We start from the raw sequence: 19,461 nt of genomic DNA on the forward strand, positions 1-19,461 counted from the left end.
TGAAACAAACAAAACCATCTGAGAGAGAGAGACACTTTGGCTTCACTTTTGGGAGCTGTCATGTCCTCCATCTTTGTTTACAGTTTACCTGTGTGTGTGTGTGTGTGTGTGTGTGTGTGGGTGTGTGTGTGTGTGTGTGTGTGTGTGTGTGTGTGTGTGTGTGTGTGTGTGTGTGTGTGCGTGTGTGTCTGTGAATGTTCTGCACTATCACTTCCTGACTCACACATGGGAAACAGGTGGAAGTCTGCCCTCTAGCTGTCAGTGATGTGTACTGCTGTAGTTCTTATCATTCACTCATGAACTCATTAGACTAAATTAGTGAAAACCACACTTTTTTCAATCAAAACCAAAAACCAGTCTTTTATTTTCTTCATAATAAACAGTACAGATTGTAAAGTAAGGTATAAATAAAACAGTGCAAGTCCTGCCCTGATGCAACATCCTGTACTTTGGTAAAGTATCGATCAGCTGGAAAGTCCTCAGGTGAGGAGGAGTAACATCAGGACAGGGTTTTGTAATTTAATATAAGTCCCTCATGTGTTTCATCGTCCAGTTCTACTCCCCGCAAACAAATCCACGTCTATAAGAGAGAAAAAGGGGAATTTAAGAAAAGAAGGATACAATAAATACATTTTTTACTGCATGTATATCCCTCTATGTTTGCTCTCACCCGTGAGGTCTGCACTGGAGGTGGTCGGCACAGGGGCAGTGGTCGCGGGGCACCTCCTCGTCCCAGGCCAGCATATCCATCAGCAGGTTGGGGTAGTTCTGGCAGGACTCCCCCTTCCCTGGGTGGGGGTTACACACTGGAAACAGCAGCTCTGGAGGAAGCAGACAAAAGTAAAGAATGGCACAGAGCTGTGGATGTCTCCAGGCTTTTAGTTTTAGCTCTGGGTTTTGTTAAATCCCTGGATTCTGATCTTTCATTTCTTCCTGCAGAAGAGACAATACATTCTGACTTTTCTAATTTCAATATCTTACTTGTTGTTTTGATATTAAGTCTGTTCTGCACCTATTTCTTATTTTTTTACTATACACAGTACCTCACACACAGTATATTAGGTTGAATATTCTACCGACACACACTTTGACACTAACTGAGACGAGTCTGTCCCCCGTCTCTCGGTCTCTGGGGACGTCCGAGCTCACCTCGTTGGAAGGCACAGCACAGATCCGTCCTGCAGTCGCTCTGACCCTGACAGATGGTTCCCTCTGTTCCTCGGGTGGCGTTGACCGTGCACTGGCCCCACACACACATCTGGTCCGAGCAGCACTCCTCATCCTTAATGCACGGCTGAGCGGAGACACACACACACACACACACGCACACACACACACACACAGATTTTATTTCTCTGTGTTTGTACATCGTTCAATCGTTTAAAAATGACTTTAACTGAACATATAACAACAACAAAAAGCCCTTGAGTGAATCCGCACCATATCAGTTGGAATGCAGGGGAGGCACCTGGAGTTCTGGATCTCATACAGACAGTATCTCAGGTCACCACAGTCCTCATCCACCATGCATTCCTGTGTGGAGACATTACCGCAGATGATAACAGAGCCAGGAGCTCAAATAAAAAACAGCACCAGCCCTTTTCATTTTCATGTGTAGGACTGAAAGTGTTTTTTTTTTTGTGTTTGCTGGATCTTGGAAATCAACACTGAAACAAAACAGCAGCTCACAAACCAATGGGTGAACTCCCTTCACCCTGTGAACGCTCTCTTTCCTCCCTGAGACATTTCATCTCATTACATGGAAATATGTGAAAGAAGAACTTCCCTCCTCTGTGGTGTTGACATGAATGAGGTTTATTAACAGAGGTTTCTTCCAGTTTCTCTCCACAGTCGCCAAAGTGCTGCTCATTGTTGGAGCCGTTGGGTTTCTATATCATTTTAATATATATAATTAATATAATTTAATATTTAGGGAAGTACCTCCAGATAATTTATGCTACAATTTGGCACTAGTAACATTAAATTGTTGAGGTGACAGAGACACTGGAAACTACAAAGACACACCACACGACTTACAACCCTGCTATTATCTTAATAAAGGCCAGATGACTACACCTATTATTACTCTCATTGGCTCACAAGTAAATTATACCTCTCTATAAAAATACTTTTCCACAATTTACTCTGCAGCAAAGGGAGAAGGAAAGTATCATAGATGACTCACCGAGCAGGAGACCCCTTTTAAGGTTTTAAATACGTGTGATTTAAACTCTAAACAAGTTGTTAAACTAACTTAACCTGCATTTTTATACAATTATATGAAACAACGATGCAGTTGTTTTGCACAAACGATAAATAAATACGCTGAACACTAGTGCTTGGATGATGAAGTCTATAAAAGACATTTGTCTCACCAGCCTGAGTCCACGTTCAGCAGGAAAAGGTATTTATCTGTAAAGTGATCTGTCAATCAACTTTCCTTTGACTTCCTCAAGTGTAATTTAAGTGTGTCTCCACATAGAGGCTGACATTTCTTTACACTTAGTCATTTAAGAGGAGCAGACCTTCTCCTGTCTATGACTCACAGGCTTTTTTCTTTCCAAGCAGGAAGCTGCATTAACCACTTTCTGTACGGCTGCCAGGAAACAGAAAGATCACAGCCACCGTTGTAAAACAAAACGCCACAAACAGGCAGCAAGCGGCTTTAATGACCTCAATCCAAACTGAGGCTGAAGCCATGAGAAGTACACGGTGGGTTTCTGTTTCCATGATGATCCCGGTCTTTATAGACTGAGTTGAGAAGCTAGAGTTCTTCATGTGGACAAAAACGTTCACTGTGCTTTGAATGAGCTGATTTTCTGTTTTAATTAGACGACAGATCATGACTGATGCTGAGTGGAATGTCATAAAGCTCACGAGGAGTCGAGGTCTTTGTTTGTTTTTCCAAAAGGCCGCCTTCACCGTTTACATCACGACCGCGAAAAGAGAAACATACGCTCGGAAACTGGGACAGTTGGATTTTTTGTTCCTGCATGAAAACCAAAACAGTTAGAGGCATGCACATAGAGACTGGGGCACTTCACAGAATACATATATAATAATATATATATAGACTCAAAGGTGAAGCTAACTTGGAAGTGCATTAAACGTTTATGCTCTCAACTCCAGGGGTTTTAAAAGAAGTCAATGTCTATAGAATTCTATGAAAACAAGGGTTTTCTCCCCTGGTTTTTAACGTCCATACAACAATTTCATCATTCTGTTCCAAGTCTTCTTCAATACAGCTGATGAAGATGCCCTAACCCTAAAACAGGATGATGAACAGATACTTTCCCATCCCTTCAGTTTTAATGACTTAAAACTCTGTGTGTGGACGAGAATCTGCTTTAGTGCTGAAAGGGTGTGAGGGAACTAAAATATCTTCCAATAAATGATTCACTGTTTGTGTGGATCAATTCAAAGACTCACGTGATCCACACTATTCCATGGACTGGACACCTCGGTTTCATTGTTAGTTTCCTGTAAACAGTAAGAAACAAGTGATTACATATTTGCTGATTTTCTCAAAAATCCCTTAAAAGCCTAACTTGTATTAGTAATATTAAAACCCTACCTGGTCCGTCCTGAGATGCAGGTCTGCTGACGTCAGAGATGATTTGGAACTCTCAGTAGTTATCTGTAAGATCGATGTGAGCACAAATCCATAAATCTGTATTAAACTACACACCAGGACATTGGTACAGCTGTGAGTGTTGACACACAGCAGCAGCTCTGACTAACTGTTATGCTTCATCTCAGTTTCTTGGACAACATGAAGGGAGAACGTCCCAGTAGTTCACGGATGATTAAAACCAGACACCGGCTGAGACATGATGATGATGACATCGGGGGAAATAGTTACATGGTAAAATAACAGTAGACTTAACAATAATTATAATAATAACATCTTAACTTATCGAGCACTTTTCAACACAAAGAACACAATAGAAAACAAATGGATAAAACACGATGGGAGTACAAATATAATCATAGTAATGAAAGAAATAAAGATAAAAGACCAAAACAGCCTGAAACAATTCAGGAACCTTCTCTCAGACTTGTTTGATGATCTTCGTTGTGCGTCCTAATCAGCCTCTACACAGTGAAGTTCATTCAGCAGGATTAGAGTAACTTGTCTTTGATTTAACTTATAATGAAAATATCAGTTTCAGCTTCTATAACTCTTATCCATGAGGAGGTCTATTAATAACATCCAGACCTGATGTGGCTCAGACATGAAGCAGACATGGAAAGTTTGTGTAATGTAGTAACTTAACCTGGTGGTCCGAATAAAACTGAGAACAAAAACAATTAAACTCACCTTGATTCTAGTGCTTTTGTGTCCTGATAACTGAGGTTTATTATATAAAATACCTTGATAAATGACATTATAGCAGCTTTGAGTCATAACTCCATAAACGACACAACGCTGCCTTTGTGTTACTGTAATAAAACGTGACGCAGACCTGGTCCACTGCCTCCTCCAGTATGTGCTGGGTGTCCTCCATCAGCGCCTCCACCTCTCGGAACATGTCGTTCAGACTGGCCGGGCCTCGCTCCAGCCTGTCCCGCAGGATCAGCGCCTCGCTCCGGGCTGAGCCGCCGGTTCCCCGCAGCAAACACAGACTCACCGACACCGACAGCAGCAGCATGATACCGGACATCTTTCCTTCTCCTTCCTCCTCTTCTTCCTCCTGCCTCCTCCTCCTCCTCCTTCTCCTGGTCGCTGCTGCCTGTGGAGCAGCGTGACGCACTGAGGGCGCACAGCCGCGCACAGCTGGACTTTATTTGGAAAGTCTGAGCTTGGACCGAGGAGCTGGTGGTTATGAAGTGAGACGAATCTCGTTTAATGGCGTGGAAAGAGTTCAAACTGCCCGGCGAGAGGTGCACGTCGGAATCAAGTGGGTTTTATGTGGTGGTTATTAAAAAGAAACTTCGCAGAGACCAGGAGCTGCAGCTGCTGCCAGATGTGGTCTGAGAGAGGAAGTTCAGCAGGAATGCAAATTATACTTCATCAGCCTTATTACTGAAACTAACTGAAGCAAAGCAGCCTGAGAGTTCAACAGAAACTTTAGTCTTACCTTATATTCATGAGGTGAAGGAGCCTTTAACCATACTTTTGATTTCATGAAAAGTTCTGATTCTTCATTACCAAATCCAAAACTGTCAGAAAAAGGTATTAAATCTTGATTGTAATGAATCAAATCCTGCACAAGACATTAAAAGATTATAAAGTCTCGGGACTTTTTAAAAGTTTGGATGAATTTTCCACGTAAATTATGAAGTATGAAGAAGTTTTGAAATAAAAAAAAGCTAATGATGAATGCCATTCATCTACTTCAGCTTTCTGGTCCTGTCCATGTGATTAAAAATCTGAAGGTTTGATTAGGGAATAAAACAGCAGGACCCACTATTCACAAACAAAAATACACTGCTGGTAAGAACCTCAACCAAATTTCAAAATAAGAGAGACATACAATAAATGTGACGCTGTATTAACTTCCAGAGAAAAACATAATGAAGTTAATCACACTTCATTTTATAACCTGACTGTCGCGTGACGAACATCTATCTCAGTGTTTGGATGGAGGAGACATTGAACTCCTGGAGCATGTCATAGCAGTCCTCCACCACCTGGGGTCAGTGCAAGACAAAACATGTTGTAAGCTGTTTTTATTTGTGCATAAATACATCTACGTGTGTGTCTGGGTGTGTGTGTGTGTGTGTGTGTGTGCTTTGTTTCTCATTTATGAATGGACCCATTCAAATGTATAAAAAGTAGTTTTTTGAAGTATATACAGTTACCTTGTTGTGTATAGTTATCATTTCAAAGTGCAGAACAATGCATCACTCTTTATTTGTTAATGGGCCAAATAGAAATAATGGAGCCCTGATGCGATGCTCACACAGTGTACACACACTGTCAGGCATGCTGTGGATCCTGTTGAGTCTTTCTATCTTCATGTCTCTTTGTATTAATGAGAAAGTTTGACATGAGGACTCTTTGACCCTAGCAGGACAATTAGAGCCCACCCACCACCAACCTGCTCAGAGATGATGATCCTGAGGTGTGACCTCGAGGCCGAGAGGTCACTAACAATAGCTCATCTGAGGAGAGACTCAGGTCAATACACTCTGCAACCATAGTTTAATTTAGTTCATTTCACACAACATAAACACATGAATTATAAATACATGATTCTCATAAAAACATTATCTCAAAGCTCTTCACATAAAAGGTCAAGGCCAATACATAGGGAATATTATGTGCCATAAATACAGAATAACAGAATAACTGTAACTAACTAACTGCATCTTAAGCTACTGCATTTTTTGTAAGTACATTTCCCTCAAAGAGAATCTATAAAAAGTTCTGCACCAGCTGTAGATCCAGTGCAAAGTTAACCAAAGTAGAAAATGTTGAAAAGTTCTGATTAAACTTGACTGAAACAGTAAAGTAAAGAAAAGTTTATTTCCCCACGTCACTGAAACTCTGGCTCCTATTGGTCGTTTTCAGCGTCTGAGGGAAACTCGCAGCTTTTTCAAATTCAGTCTCATCAGCTGATTGAGAGAAGCGGCACAACCGGATGTGGATAACTTTTATTTTCAGAATAAAAGCAGATCTAAAATATACAGACCCTAGCAGGACTCAGTGTCATGTGAGTTGTAAGTAAATATTAGAAGACTTATTAAAACTTGTATAACCAAATAAAATACAGTTTTTCTTGTGCCTGATTGAAGATTGGAAATTATGCCACAAAGCACTGTCCTCTACAACAACAACAACAACAACAACATCTATAAAAGTGAGAAAAAACAGCTGTTACCTCATATAAAATAAATATTTAACATACAATGTTTGAATTCTTGACAAAATTTGAAGGAGAGAAAGATAATAAGGTTATTAGCCAGTAAGCTAGGGTTAGCTAAAATTGCATTATAAATTAGTAAATTAGGTGATTAAAAAGTTAGCTAAGTTAGCTTACATTTCCTTGTATGTTAGCTTATTTGGTGATTAGACAGTTAGCTAGGTTAGCTTAAAATAATTTGTACTTTAGCTAATTAGTTGATTAAACAGTAAGCTAAGTTAGCTTACATGTCCTTGTAGGTTAGCTAATCAGGTGATAAGCCAGTTTTAGGTTAACTAAAGGTCTATTATTATTATTTTCATTATTATCATAGTTATTATTATTATATTTATTATTATTAATTGCATAGCATCTTTCTTAAAATGATCAACTTCACAAAAGATCAAAACAACAATAGGAAAATGGCATAATAAAACAACAACAAATTTTAATGAGAATAAACTTATTAACCAACAAGTCAGTAAAATATATATTTGTAGTTTTTAGTGATAGAGTGTGAGTAGAATTAAAGATAGAGTCTCAGTATTTCTGGAGTAACCAGTGGTTTTATTTCAGGAAACCAGTAAACGGAAGTGGAGCCCCGGCTCTGTGACGGGACTTGACTCCGGTCTACAAGCCGGGCTCCTCTCACGCTCCGCGGGTACAATGTGCGGGTCAGGTCGCTGGAAGCAGAGAAGCGCAACGCGGACATTAACCTGAGAACCGGCCGCGGGACGACAGAGAGCGACGTGCCCTGCCCGCAGAGAGGGGACTGAACCCGGGGAAGGACTCTGGAGCACCGCGGGCCTTTCACCTTTATGGACCCGGCGCTGTAAGTAGCTGACAGACGCACTTTGCGGCGGGACTCGACCTGGAGCGTTTTGGTCTAATGGTTCCTCTGTGACAGGAGCGCGACTCACTGGGAATCTTCTCCACTGGTTGGTTTGTAGTGGGAGTCGAGGGGAACTGGTTGGACAGTTTGCTGGTGTTGTTGTTGTTGTTGAATTTATTCCTGGATGTAATTTATTAATAGCAAGAGGTGCAACCTGGGTGCAGCAGGTGATGAGGGCAGGCCCCACAAAGCAACAGGTTGTTGGTTCCTCAGTTTACAAAAACACTTTGAATAAGGATTAATTATTCATATTTGTATTTGTATTGACAGTCATTCAACCAGTCAGACTTCATTTGGTTTCTTTCTTTCATACAAACAAAATAACACAAACAATATTTCCCATCCACCCACCAAGCAAGACATATTCATAAAGACAATATATATATAAAATAGAAATGCTATATACAAGGCTGCTTTTTTAATGTGCAATATATAAAAATAAGATTTAATTTTTCCCCCTCTTTGCAATGTACATTATTCAACATGTTAAGAAGTCTTTCTTTGATCGTGGACTTTGGTCTTAGGAGGCTTTAAAGACGAGTGCAAAAATAACAAGTAGGTTTTATGGTGAAAACAATTCTGAGGAATTCAATAAGTACGTAACTATGTGGATATATAACTAAAATAGAATTAAAAGGTTTATCTGTACAACAGTCTACGATATATAGAGTTAAATGGATCAGCTTAAAGCGTGACAACCATTAACCTGCTGTCATTTGTTAAATTAATAGTAGCTGTTAATATATATATAGATTTTTACCTCTGCCAGGGTTTAAATGATATGAGTTGCTAATGATTTTATCCTATCATCCTATATCCCCTGCAAAATTGCAGCAAGGCCTCATAGTCTACAGAGTAGAATCAAATCCGCCCTCTAAATCACACTAATCCAATTTCCCTGTGTCATTTTGCGTGGTGATACAAGTGCGTGCCTCCTCCTCCTCTTCTCATCTTCCTCCTCCTTTGAGTAGCAGATGGTGTCACGTCCACTGAGACCTGAAACCCAGTCATGCGGGTGAAGGTTCGTCCCCACTTGTTGTGGACTCTAAGGTTTCAGCTGTAGAATAAACTTTCTCTTACTCTGAGTTTAAGTAATGTCGTGGATTCCTTACAGGTGGTTTCCATTAGAACAGGGTGGACACGGGTCCTCAAGACGTCTTCAATTCAACTTTTCTTTAGCCTCTTGTTCAAAATGCAAAAGTGCAGAGACCAAATATCAGGCTGTTGTGAAATGTGTTTTCATGGATCTTGGACTTTGAGGTAAATGAGCATTAAGAGCTGCAATTGTTGCAAGAAGCTTACAGCTGCTGGAAGTGAGTGTTGGTCAGAAGCAGCTTGGTCAGCATGAAGGGCTAACGGGTCAGAGGTCAAGGGTCTAATCCTTCTTAAATTATGGTTTCAAACTGTGGTAACTGCAGAGGAAGGCTTGTGTTAACTGGTTGATGCTGGTTCTACAACATATACATTTCCTTGCAGCTGCAGTTTAAGTGAGTTTATCTCCTTGGTCTGAATCCTTCTTTGTGGTTTTCATTGCGTGTTTTCAAACCATCACTAAAGCAAAAGACAATAGATACTGACAATGCAACAAACAGAATTTCTAGTGGCCTCATCGTCAGATCAATGTCGTCAATATGGACCCTCGCCCCCTTTTTAAACCGCAGACCAAACCAGTTACCAAACTTCGTCCCGCTCTGCACCCGACGCTCGAGACGATAATCTCAGAGCATTTCATGTTGGCCTCTGCTGCTCATCTGCACCATCATGGCCAAGCTGTCACTTCCTGGAATGAGGGGTTGACTTATAAGGGGGTGTCACTGCATGTATCAGTGCTGAGGGAGAGGCAGGGAGACAGAAATACACCAGGGGGCTGAGTGACGCTGTCGCTGTCAGATGAGAAAGGCCAAGTCCGGCTCAAGTATGTCAAGAGGATTTTCCAAAGGCCGAGTTTGATAAACAAAATTTGCATCGTACGGTTATTTGAGGTTGAGATGTACAGTTCTCACACTGTACGATGACATTTGTTATGATATATTATAAATACCATATATAATTTAGATGTAAAAGAAACTGCAGACATCTCGACATCAGAAAAAGTATTTTTATTTGACGTGTACTTTGACTGTTTGGTTCGGACCATGTCCCATTCACTAACATGGAGGCGCCAGGGTTTAGGTCCTTTTCTGAATCCAGACACCAGGTTGCAATCAAGAAGCTCTGGATTAACTTTTGGGGACCAGTCATGTTGTCCATTGTTTTGATGGCCCCCCCCCCCGCGAGTGACCAAGCATTGTTTAATTCAGCTTTAAAGACAGAGCGTATGTAATATGGCCATGGAATTCAACGAATGTGTGATTTCTCATATAGTATTTTTAAATGATCAGCACTTAAACACAAGCAGCCTATTGCTCTATATTCTTTTCAGCTGGATATCCAGACACGTAAAAAGCATTTAAAGCTCTTAGGTTCTGACTCTTCATGTTTCTGTAGCAGTGTCTAACAGCCTCTACACTGGAACTCCAAGGATCTACTGCTTATTAACCGGCAGAACCCTAAACTTCTCAAGTATTAGGGGATACATGGGTTCAAATCCCACCCCATGAGGTGGGGTCTTAAATTTAATCCAAACCAACATCCAGTCTTTCCAGTCTATTGCATCCCAAGGCCGAAGCACAATCCTGTGAGGGCTGCGTTAGTAAATCTCCACTATCAACCAGATAATAACTTGTGAGGGTTGCAGAGCTGATGTATCTGCAGATGCAACTAGTTGCCTGATGAATTCACAATTGCATTCGAGTCGTCCAGTTGCTGTTAAATGCAGACGCACCGTGTGGGATATACTGACACAACTGTTTGTCGGCTTAATCCAGAACATCTACCGTGCGTTGTGTCAGCACTGGGAGGATTAAGGGTTTGATTTCAGGACTCGCATGCACCAATTAAAAGCCTTTCCCAGTACAACTTAACATATGGTGTTGAAGCCAGACGTCTCCAGTCTGAGTGCCAAGAGGGGCTGGGTGAGGCCCGACTCTTAATCTCATATTTAGACCAGGAAATCCAAATAAAGCAGTGGGGTCATTTACTAAGTGGAATCGTGCTGTGGTGATAATATGACGTTTTACAAAATCCTGCTTCTATCATTCACAGTAAATTCCTATAGGAAATATAACACAAATTATTAAAGGTTTTGTGTTATGTATATCCAAAAATAAAATAATACCTAATATAAAAAAGACCTCTACTATGAAAGAACAAACAAATGTGCAGAAATTATACAATAACACAGCAAAACAAGTCCAATGGAAAATAATTGGTTTAATTCGTGTGCAAGATTTCATGCTGATGAATAACTCCTGTAGCAATAAGCAGCTTACAGACGTGGACTGAACTTCAGATAATCTTGAAGTTGTCTGGAGGGGCTGTGGCTGAGAACACAGATGTCTGAGTCAGCTGCTACTGACGCTCTCCAGAGTTTCTCCTGCCAGCTCCACTCAGAGAAAACAGATCATGTCCAAATGAGCCCATGTGAGAATACAGCAGGAGACAGTGGCAGAACTGAAACCTCCAGAAAATACTAATATATCAGGATGAAGAAGAGGAGTGTATACACCTAGAAGACGAAGATGTCAACATGGAGAGCCAATGAAACTTGAGAGCTTTGGATGATAATGGTGGACATTACAGAGATGATTGTGTTGCTGTGAAGTTACTTTTTGGAGGCTCAGAGAATAAAGGTCCCTGTTAACCTGTTGCTGTGGTCATGGTTGACCTCTCTGTCTGTAGAGGTCAATACTGGGCTCACAGACTGACCTGTGTTGTCACTAGTGAAATGGAAGTTTCCTGGAAGCTGGTGAAAGGAGAACTCTGATGTCTCATGCAGAAGGTTTTAATGTAGACTTGATGCATCGAGGAGACCAGAAGGTGGAACAATAAGCTAACAGAGCTACATGAGCATTGGTCACCCCCCCCAGTCTGAAGATGTCTCCCACAGCCTCCCAGTTACACTTAGGTCTTGGAAATATGAATTCATAAATCACATTGTTTCCCGACGTCTTGCCACTGGTGAAATACGCAAAAGACTTGAAGTTGGTGTCTCTCTGTCTGGGAGCATCTGAGTTAGATATGAAAGTTGATAAGCTGAGACACAACAATGTCCTGGTGGTTGGTCCCTTTATCTAGAACCTGACTTTGGGTCCTGCTATGAGAGAGAAGGGAGGATCTGTGGAAACAGGTGCTACTCTCCTGTACAGATATAATATACACTATATGCATAATATATGTGTGAGGATGGTCAAAAGTTCCTCGCCCACGGGTCCTTTTCACATGTTATCAAGACGATGACGCAGTTTAGGCTTCAAACCTTTTCCTTTTACAGTCATATTGGATTTATTGGAGTTGATCCGATGTTTGGACTCTCTCCTGTTCTCTGACACAACCTTTGTACCGAAGGTGAGAATCAAGACCACGTCCTTATTAGGAAAACAGTCAACTAGAAACCGACTGAGTGTGATAGAGGGTGAAGCCTTAAAAGAAATCCCTGTGTCGTGAGAATTGTCATTTCGTGCTTTGTGTAGCGGTAACACAACAAGGTGTGTTCTTGGAGAAAGTGTCGGTCTTCACTTAATGGTAGGTACAAAGTCTTTTTACAGTCTTTGTGTTGGTTGCCATGTTTAAATTTGTTGTTTGGAAAACCAAAGAAGAGAGAGAAAGTGATTTTTAGGGAGCGACAACATTTCAGGGAGAAAAACAGATAATAATTAATAATTAAATGCTGCTTTTATATCTCTGACAGATTTATGGTTGTGTTTCCTCCTGCGAGCCCGTGTTTCGTTTCGTAATCTTTAGATAAAAAAGTCATGGCACAACGGCAGATTGTGGTTCAGGCATACGATCTTTGACTGTTTGATGTCGATGATGTCACTGTAGTACTCCTGACGGATAAAGTTGTTTCCAAAAAGTCAACACTTTTTAAACAGCTGTGCGTTACTCCCCTGGTTTCTTGTGTGACAGTGGCCGTCATGGGATCTTGTGTATTTGTATTTCTTGTTCACACAGGAACAGGTTTGTCTTTGTCTTTTTTCTTCTGCCTCTGGCCATTGTAGTTGATATTCACATTTCCCGGATATCATATGTGTTTCTTGTAAAGACCGGCCTGTAAAAGTCCAGACTCGCTTCTGTGCTTTAAAATAATAGTCCTACATTTTGGGAAATCTTCTCAGTGTTTTTCCATTGGTCGATGTTTATTTAGCTTTTTTCTGTGTGTTTGTGTGTGAGAGAGCGACAAAGTTATTTCCATGGATTTGAATTCTTCCCGTCAGGAGGGCTCTGCTTATTTCTGAAAATTTACATCGGATGAAGTACAGATGCAAATCTCATTTCCCTTTCCCTTCTTCATTCTTCTAATCATCTTTCCCTTTTTCCAGCTTCTTGTTTTAGTCTTTACTTTATTGTTTACCCTCTTGATTGCTGTAAAACATGAATCCTCACTAAACGTCTGCAGAACTCAGTTTTCAACATAATTCAGATATATCGAGCAAATCAACAAAGTGATGTTGAAAGTGACCAAAGTATTGATGCAGTAATAAATTTAGTAAGTGGAAACCTCTAACTTAACAGCTTGTGTGAAAGATTTGAGTTTTGTGCTTTTTCAATCTAACAAACTCTATCAGCTGAGGAGAAGAAATCCATTCTGTCTCAAGTTGTCTTCCGAGCTCTGACAGACCTAGGATCAGCGAGCCTCAGTCTTAAAGTTGCGACAGCTTGTTCAACCATTAACTTGTGAAGTGGCTCGGCGAGGTGAGGTCAGACTTGAAGATCAGAAGTACGAGCTCACTGATTACTGAGGAGACCAACATCATGTTCAGCTCCTCTCAGACCTCCTCCTGTTCTTCACTGTTCTCCGTCACTGAGACAAGACGAGAACATGTCTTCACCCTGAAGTCTTTACTGGAGTTCAGGTTCAGACTCTGTTAAACTGTAAATAGGACCTGACTGTACTTTAACCCCAGGAAGGCTTTGTCATAAAACTCAGCTGCTCCCTGATTTAATGTTGCCTTCGTGCTCAGTGTTGTTATTTTTTGTCTCATTGTGGAGATCTGAGCTTTAATCCTTCAGCTGTGCAGCAGGTTTAATGTTGTCCACTTAATTCAATTGATCTTTTGAAGACAAAAGACAAGAAGGTTTTGAATTCTACTTCCACCAGGGAGGTAATGTTCTCGCCTGTTTGTTAGTTAGCAGGATTACACACAAACAGCTGAACGGATTTCTACACAACTGACGGGATGAGAGGATGGGACAGATATCAGTTCCTCTAGCACTGCTGTGGCATATCACGATGCCACCGGGGTCTCACCACCACAGCCAGAGACAAACCATTCACCATTAAAGTCACAAGCACGTTGTACTGGTGTGTCAGCCTTGCAGCTCAGCTAAGTGCCCCCCCCCTCTCTGGCAGCTCCTCTGCTGCCTTCTGAATCCAGGGAGATTTGATCTGTCAACTAGTCTCAGCTGGTCCAGTCCCCTCTCCCTGGGTCACCTGGAGCTTCACTGGGCCTCCTCCACAACTGCATTTTTTATATTTTCACAAATTGCTGAGGAGTAATTTATGAATATTGATGGTTAAAGGTGTTTGTACCATGTTTACAAATATCTGTATCATGGTTGAAGGTGTCTTTACCATGTTTTAAAATATCCTTTCCATGGTTACTGGCATCTGTTCTTTGGTTACTGGTATCTGTCCCTTGTTTACTTGTGTCTCTCATGAGTTCTGTGTCACTGCAGTATAACACACTGACTCACCTCAGTAAATCCATTTAGCATTTCTCTCTCTAATCTAATCCCACACAGTTGTTCCTGCAGCTACCTGAGCTGCTGCAGTGACTCACTGTGCAGCTGGACCCACTCACTTGTTCCCTCGTATTCATTTTCACTGGGTTTAGCTTGAGAGGAGACGGTTCATCATCATCATCATCATCATCAGATAACATCACATCACTGCTGTGATCTATCTTTACTCAACATCTGGAGCAGGATTCAAATGGACGAGCGACATTTCCCCCTGGAATTCACTCCTCCTGATATCGAAGCCATTTAACCCTGAGTGATTCCTGACAGACTCATAACTTCACCAGTTGTGTCTTGTTAATGAGCAGCGCAACAGGTCCGGTGACTAAGTCATTTCCTGGAGGGAGGAGGAATCTGTTTTACTGATCCTTAGTGATCTTCACTGTGTGATTCTGCAGCTACAGGATGTTGAAGGAGACTCATCCATTCGTCGTGTTTGTCAAATCATCATTTAGTTTTTATTTGTTAATGGAAGAATGTTTCAGGAGGTCATGATGACATAAGATATTATATCATATCAGAGCACATCAGCTATCGTCTGACCTTGTCCCTCGCCTTCAGATTCTGCATATTCAAATGAGTAGTCTCTTTATAGAGATTATAAGTTAACCAATATTTGAAAAAGGAGGTTATTGCTCATATTTATACTTTAAAACAACATGAGAACCTTTTCTTGTTACATTAAGGGAGAACTGTTCAGTTTCAGTCCGTCCCCATTTGGTTCAAACTCCGTTAGCCCCAATCTCACGATCTGTATGAGGTGTGATGACACACATGGTTGTAATATTAACTTTAACACACTTATTCAACTCAGGCCAATCTGTAAAACAGTGTCCCCTCATGTGTTTGTGTTTGAGTCTGTGACCAGAGTCATAAATTGCAGCTGCCCTCCTCAGGCCTGATGAGACGTTTCCCTGTGTAGTCCAGAGAGAAGTCCTCTCAGACTCAGTTGTGTCCCTGACAGGTTACATACCGTCCACTGTGGACGTCAGTGAAACCTGAGAGCTGCTGACGTGCAACAGCCTCGTATGTAGTTTCATATTTACTGACCTCCCGGTGGTCTCTACTGGACAGACATCAGAGGAGTGAAAGAAGGTTTTTAAATTCTATATCACAAACGTACTACGAGTGACCCTCTGTCTCCCACCGAGGGAACAACACTGTGTGTGATGAGCAGTTTGTTCCATCTCAGACCCCCTTATCTGGAGGTTAAGTGTGGGTGTGGTGGTTTTGTGCTGTGGAGCGGTCTGATGTGGCTCAGAGATACTCAGTCTGAAGCTTCTCCTCTGAAGTGAGCAAGTGTTTCAGTTTCATTTGAGGAAAAGAAGCTGAGTCTTGTAAAATGGTTCCATCGTGGCAGAAGGAGCAGTTTCAGCAACAAAGGTGTAAAGAATACACAGAAGCAAGTGGAACTCTTTCATGTTAACTTTAGGAATGGTTCAAAATAGTGAATACTGTGGGAAATGGACACATTCATGATCAGTGTACATGGTGATGCACTTGCAGTTGTGTCGGTATGTTTCTGAGACTTTTCTGATATGGAGCTGAAACGCTTGTCTGGAGGAAGTGGATATTTTCTTTTAGATGTTTTAAAATGAAAAGTATGAGCGTAGCCTGGGAAGAAGGCTGCGGGTCAACACATCTGACACTCCAGCTGTTCATATTTCATATTTCATATTTCCGGTAGAAACCGTTGCAGATGGAGCTGATCAGCAGCAGCACTAAGAGCTCGTCTCCTGGCAAACCTCACTTTGTGGCCACATCAAATTCCACAAGTTTCATAACAAAAGAATCTGCAGCACTGCTTTCCTCATGGAGCACTTCCTGTCCGTCTGTACTGTTTGCATCTGTCTGTACTGTTTGCATCTGTCTGTACTGTTTGCATACTTGAGTTTGCTCTGGTCACTCTGGTGTTTTTCCTTTCTCTCTTGGCTTCTCGTCCGTCTGGGCAGGAACATGTTTACTCAGCTTTGGCCCTACTCTCAGGATTCATTCTCACACGCACACACATACACAAAAAACGTACACACACATATTCATCCACAGGCTTTTGCTTTTGCACAACTTAACTTCTGTTTTGTTGTAACTTATCAAACTAAATTGTGACCTGATAGAAAGCTTCTGTTCTTAAACTGGGCTTTATACACGTTGTATTATTTAAATCAATTTAATATTCAATAATGCTTTTACGTCATGAACACCTCATCTGTCACTGGTGATAGAAGTCCAGAGGAGCTCAGTGGAGAATTCAACAGATAAGTGTCACTGATCTCTGTTTATTATTGTAGAGCTCATCCAGGTTCATATTACTAATCCATCACGGCTCTTCTGTTCTGTCTTTTATTCTGATGTCAGTTTAGAAAAATGCAAAAAAAAGACTCTCTTTGTGTCCTGCTCCAGAAAAAACAGTTCGATACCACCTATATATTACTGAAAGTCCTAGGAGTCTAGTACTGACACAGGAAGAGAGATGTGATGATCCAGAGAGGTCAGAGGTCAGTGAGGGGAAAGGGGGCAGAAGAAGAATATAGCCTCCTATACCTTGAACACCCCCCCAGTTTAAATATGGACAAGGAGCTGATTCATACACACAAGTTACAAAAGTTTAACATTTGGTACTTTCTTGTCTTAATTCAAGTTCTATATTTGTCGTAGGATTAGGGGTTAACCCTTTTATTTTTGTTTATAGTTATTTACAACAAATTTTATGGTGAAACTGGAAATATCAAGACTAAATTACATTTCTACGTCTTCAGGGTTTCATAAGGACATCTCAGGAAGCATTGCCACTTTTTTTCAGTTATGCATCAACTGAGCTCAGCTGCAAACATGACAAGAAACACACACACACACACACACACACACACACTTAAATATGGAGACAGATACCGAGTTAACAACTTCCTGCTCCAACCGTCTCAGATGTGGTTAAATATAGGACAGTTTCCAAACGTTGTGTTCTTTCCCTATGCACTTCTAGCTCCTCTAGTTTTGTGTATACCAAAACACACGTTGTGTATCTTCCTCTTGACCCAGTGGGACACTGTGAGTTGCGATGTCCAGTCAGTCCCCGGGTGTGTCCCCTCTCCTTTTGCTGTAGGAAGATGGACCAGAACTGATAAGATGAATAATGTGGGACAGATATTCATATTTCCTTTTGTTGTTGCAGGTTCCAGTAACAGGTTATACTCCAGTGGCCAAACATACTGAGTTACTAGTCTAGTTTTAATAAGTTGTCCTCTGGAGAACAAGAGCAGTGGTTTGGTAACATTTTTATTTGCCTACGTGTGGAAAAGCACTAAAGACCTCAGGGTTATTTGTGTGTGTGTGTGTGTGTCTGTAGGGGCTCATAGTAATTGAGAGGCTACTGCCTGCTGCCAGTTAGCAGAGACCTGAGACCCCCATTGGGCCACTCAAAGACTTAAAGGGAAAGTATGTGATGGGATATGTGACTGGCACAAAATAAAAGACCAATCAAGTGTTCTCCTTATATCACACACTGTGCGTTTTAGATGCCTGGCGTGTGTGTGTGTCTGTGTAACAGTATCTTCCTCCTGGCTCCTGCAGCAGAGCAGGTTCCATGACTGTAACAGTGAGTATAATGCCGAGAGGGTTCCAGCCATCGGGACCTGACACCTGAACAGAGACGCTCTCCAGGAATGCTCCGTGTCACTTTCTATTCACTCCAGAGTCTTAACAGCGTTTGGAAAAAGCATTTTCAGATTCAAAGGTGAAAATTGACTGAAGAAATTGCGAACTCTCATCCGTAGACTGAAAATAAAGATGAAAGACATGACGGCTCCCAAAACTGAAGCCAAACCCTCTTGATTGCCCCCTGGTGGCTGGAAGTGGAGGTCATAAATCCTCCATGTTAGCAGAGGGGACATCAGTGCAAGATGGCAACACTCATATCTGAGATATTTTGGCTTTACTCTCCCTCAGTGGGAAGAAGTGTAGACGAGTGTTGTGCATCTTTATTTACTATTGATGATGCAAACTTGGTAAACAGGTTTAAAGTCATCAGCCCCCCCCCCCCCCCCCCTTTCGCTCGCGGTGATCCCCTGCTGTGTTCACACATCCACTTCCCTGGGACTTCTACAGACTTTATACTCAGAGGTCAGTTACTTGAGGAAGTGATGTTCTCTTGCTCGTCGGTCCACTTCCTCCTGAGCCCGGATCCTGGATCAGTTTTTAGTTGTGGAGCTACTTTGTTGTAAACCTGCTGTGTGTGATTCTTTTCTGGTAAAGTTGCGTGTGATTGTGTGTCTGTTCTGGCTTCATTCCTGCAGCCGCAGCGTTTGAGCTTCTCCCATGACTTCTCGGCTGAACCCTTCAGAGAGCACGCTCACTCGTAATCCTATCAGGCATTCGCCGGAGCTGCAGGAGCAAAATATCTGTGTTGTTGAGAAGCATGTGTATGTTCAGAGCAGTGTGTGTGTTCAGAGCAGTGTGTGTATGTTCAGAGCAGTGTGTATGTTCCGAGCGTTGTGTGTGCGTGCTGGACGTGTTGTGTAGAATGCAGGACGTGACTCTTTTGGCTAAATGAGGCAACAAGTCGACCTCTGAAGTTTATTTTCAGTGTGAGCTGCACACATTCCTCACATTGGGAATCTGACCTCTCCTTTTATACCATTTCAACTTTTTCCACCCACACTGTTTATGTTTTGTGGAGATTAATGCACATTATGGCTGTTGCAACTCCAGCAGGAGAGAGTCACGACTAGAAAACATTTAATTTACTTATGATAATTCATAATTTGTCAAAGTCCTAATCTTTAAAGGACAAATCAGTAAAGTTACTGTTTTTATGATTAAGTGTAAAAGATTAAGAAATTAATTGGATGTTCAGCTTTACATAAAGTAGTTTTTTGATTTACGATG

The 19,461-nt window shown here is 41.5% G+C and overlaps 2 protein-coding genes across 2 annotated transcripts in view; one reads left to right on the plus strand and one right to left on the minus strand.

Annotated features, from left to right (window-relative positions):
* Window positions 1–164: 164 nt before the first annotated feature.
* dkk3b (dickkopf WNT signaling pathway inhibitor 3b) lies at window positions 165–4,981 on the minus strand. The gene is made up of 7 exons (XM_053427159.1): window positions 4,467–4,981; window positions 3,575–3,637; window positions 3,430–3,480; window positions 1,441–1,533; window positions 1,150–1,294; window positions 671–821; window positions 165–580 (listed from the first exon to the last, which is right to left on the minus strand). The coding sequence occupies exons 1-7, from the start codon at window positions 4,662–4,664 to the stop codon at window positions 556–558; spliced, it is 726 nt and encodes a 241-aa protein (XP_053283134.1). The 5' UTR covers window positions 4,665–4,981; the 3' UTR covers window positions 165–555.
* Window positions 4,982–7,473: 2,492 nt separating this feature from the next.
* The window catches only part of mical2b (microtubule associated monooxygenase, calponin and LIM domain containing 2b), a 37,996-nt gene continuing 26,008 nt past the window's right edge, over window positions 7,474–19,461 (plus strand). Inside the window, exon 1 of the mRNA XM_053427161.1 lies at window positions 7,474–7,680. The gene's annotated coding sequence lies outside the window, so the exon portion shown is untranslated. The remainder of the gene's footprint in view (window positions 7,681–19,461) is intronic.

Source organism: Pleuronectes platessa, chromosome 7 (genome assembly GCF_947347685.1).
Source record: "Pleuronectes platessa chromosome 7, fPlePla1.1, whole genome shotgun sequence".
NCBI classification, from domain to species: domain Eukaryota; kingdom Metazoa; phylum Chordata; class Actinopteri; order Pleuronectiformes; family Pleuronectidae; genus Pleuronectes; species Pleuronectes platessa.

Coding starts and splice junctions, on each gene's coding strand:
- dkk3b (XM_053427159.1), bottom strand. CDS start 4,664: ATGTCCGGTATCATGCTGCTGCTGTCGGTGTCGGTGAGTCTGTGTTTG. Junction 3,481..3,574: donor TGCATCTCAGGACGGACCAG/GTAGGGTTTTAA, acceptor TACTGTTTACAG/GAAACTAACAATGAAACCGA. Junction 1,295..1,440: donor CCTGCATTCCAACTGATATG/GTGCGGATTCAC, acceptor GTCTCCGCTCAG/CCGTGCATTAAGGATGAGGA.